The sequence below is a fragment of the Branchiostoma floridae genome, unplaced genomic scaffold (assembly GCF_000003815.2).
Source record: "Branchiostoma floridae strain S238N-H82 unplaced genomic scaffold, Bfl_VNyyK Sc7u5tJ_1593, whole genome shotgun sequence".
Classification (NCBI taxonomy): Eukaryota; Metazoa; Chordata; class Leptocardii; order Amphioxiformes; family Branchiostomatidae; genus Branchiostoma; species Branchiostoma floridae.
Window position 1 is genome coordinate 393845 of NW_023365785.1, and position 1505 is coordinate 395349.

General features: G+C 42.0%; 1 protein-coding gene across 1 annotated transcript in view; it reads left to right on the top strand.

The window, feature by feature from the left end:
• LOC118408481 overlaps positions 1-531 on the top strand; it is a 2465-nt gene extending 1934 nt beyond the window's left edge. Inside the window, exon 4 of the mRNA XM_035809296.1 lies at positions 501-531. Coding sequence (XP_035665189.1) covers positions 501-531 — 31 coding nt within the window. The remainder of the gene's footprint in view (positions 1-500) is intronic.
• The last annotated feature ends 974 nt before the right edge of the window (positions 532-1505 follow it).

Genomic DNA, 1505 nt, shown 5'->3' on the forward strand with positions numbered 1-1505 from the left:
TACCTTTGAAACGGTTGCAGATTACAACTCTGCTACAAGATCCCCTTTCAATGATACCAAGTTTGACCGACTAGAATACACTCTTAGCCATATTGCATCTAAGCACTACCCTAACCCTAACCTTAACCCTAACCCTTACCCTAGCGGTTAGTGCTTAAGTCATATCTCGGGAAGTAAGCACCCGATTTTGAAACGGTTTGCAGATTACAACTCTATACCAAGATCCCCTTTCAATGATACCAAGTTTGACCGACTAGAATACACTCTTAGCCATATTGCATCTAAGCACTACCCTAACCCTAACCTTAACCCTAGCGGTTAGTGCTTCAGTCATATCTCTGGAAGTAGGCACCCGATTTTGAAACGGTTTGCAGATTACAACTCTATAGCAAGATACCTTTTCAATGATACCAAGTTTGCCCGACTAGAATAAACTCTTAGCCATATTGCATCTAAGCACTACCCTAACCCTAACCTTAACCCTAACTGTCCACGAACAGGAAAGTAGGATTGCACTATCTCGGGAAGTAAGCACCCGATTTTGAAACGGTTTGCAGATTACAACTCTGTACCAAGATCCCCTTTCAATGATACCAAGTTTGACCGACTAGAATACACTCTTAGCCATATTGCATCTAAGCACTACCCTAACCCTAACCTTAACCCTAACCCTTACCCTAGCGGTTAGTGCTTAAGTCATATCTCGGGAAGTAAGCACCCGATTTTGAAACGGTTTGCAGATTACAACTCTATACCAAGATCCCCTTTCAATGATACCAAGTTTGACCGACTAGAATAAACTCTTAGCCATATTGCATCTAAGCACTACCCTAACCCTAACCTTAACCCTAGCGGTTAGTGCTTCAGTCATATCTCTGGAAGTAGGCACCCGATTTTAAAACGGTTTGCAGATTACAACTCTATAGCAAGATACCTTTTCAATGATACCAAGTTTGCCCGACTAGAATAAACTCTTAGCCATATTGCATCTAAGCACTACCCTAACCCTAACCTTAACCCTAACCCTAACCCTAGCGGTTAGTGCTTCAGTCATATCTCGGGAAGTAAGCACCCAATTTTGAAACGGTTTGCAGATTACAACTCTGTACCAAGATTTCTTTTGAATGATACCAAGTTTGACCGACTAGAATACACTCTTAGCCATATTGCATCTAAGCACTACCCTATTCCTAACCCTAACCCTAGCGGTTAGTGCTTCAGTCATATCTCGGGAAGTCAGCACCCGATTTTGAAACGGTTTGCAGATTACAACTCTATAACAAGATACCTTTTCAATGATACCAAGTTTGCCCGACTAGAATAAACTCTTAGCCATATTGCATCTAAGCACTACCCTAACCCTAACCTTAACCCTAACCCTAACCCTAGCGGTTAGTGCTTCAGTCATATCTCGGGAAGTAAGCACCCGGATTTTGAAACAGGTTTGCACGATTACAACTCTATAACAAGATACCTTTTCAATGATACCAAGTTTGCCCGACTAG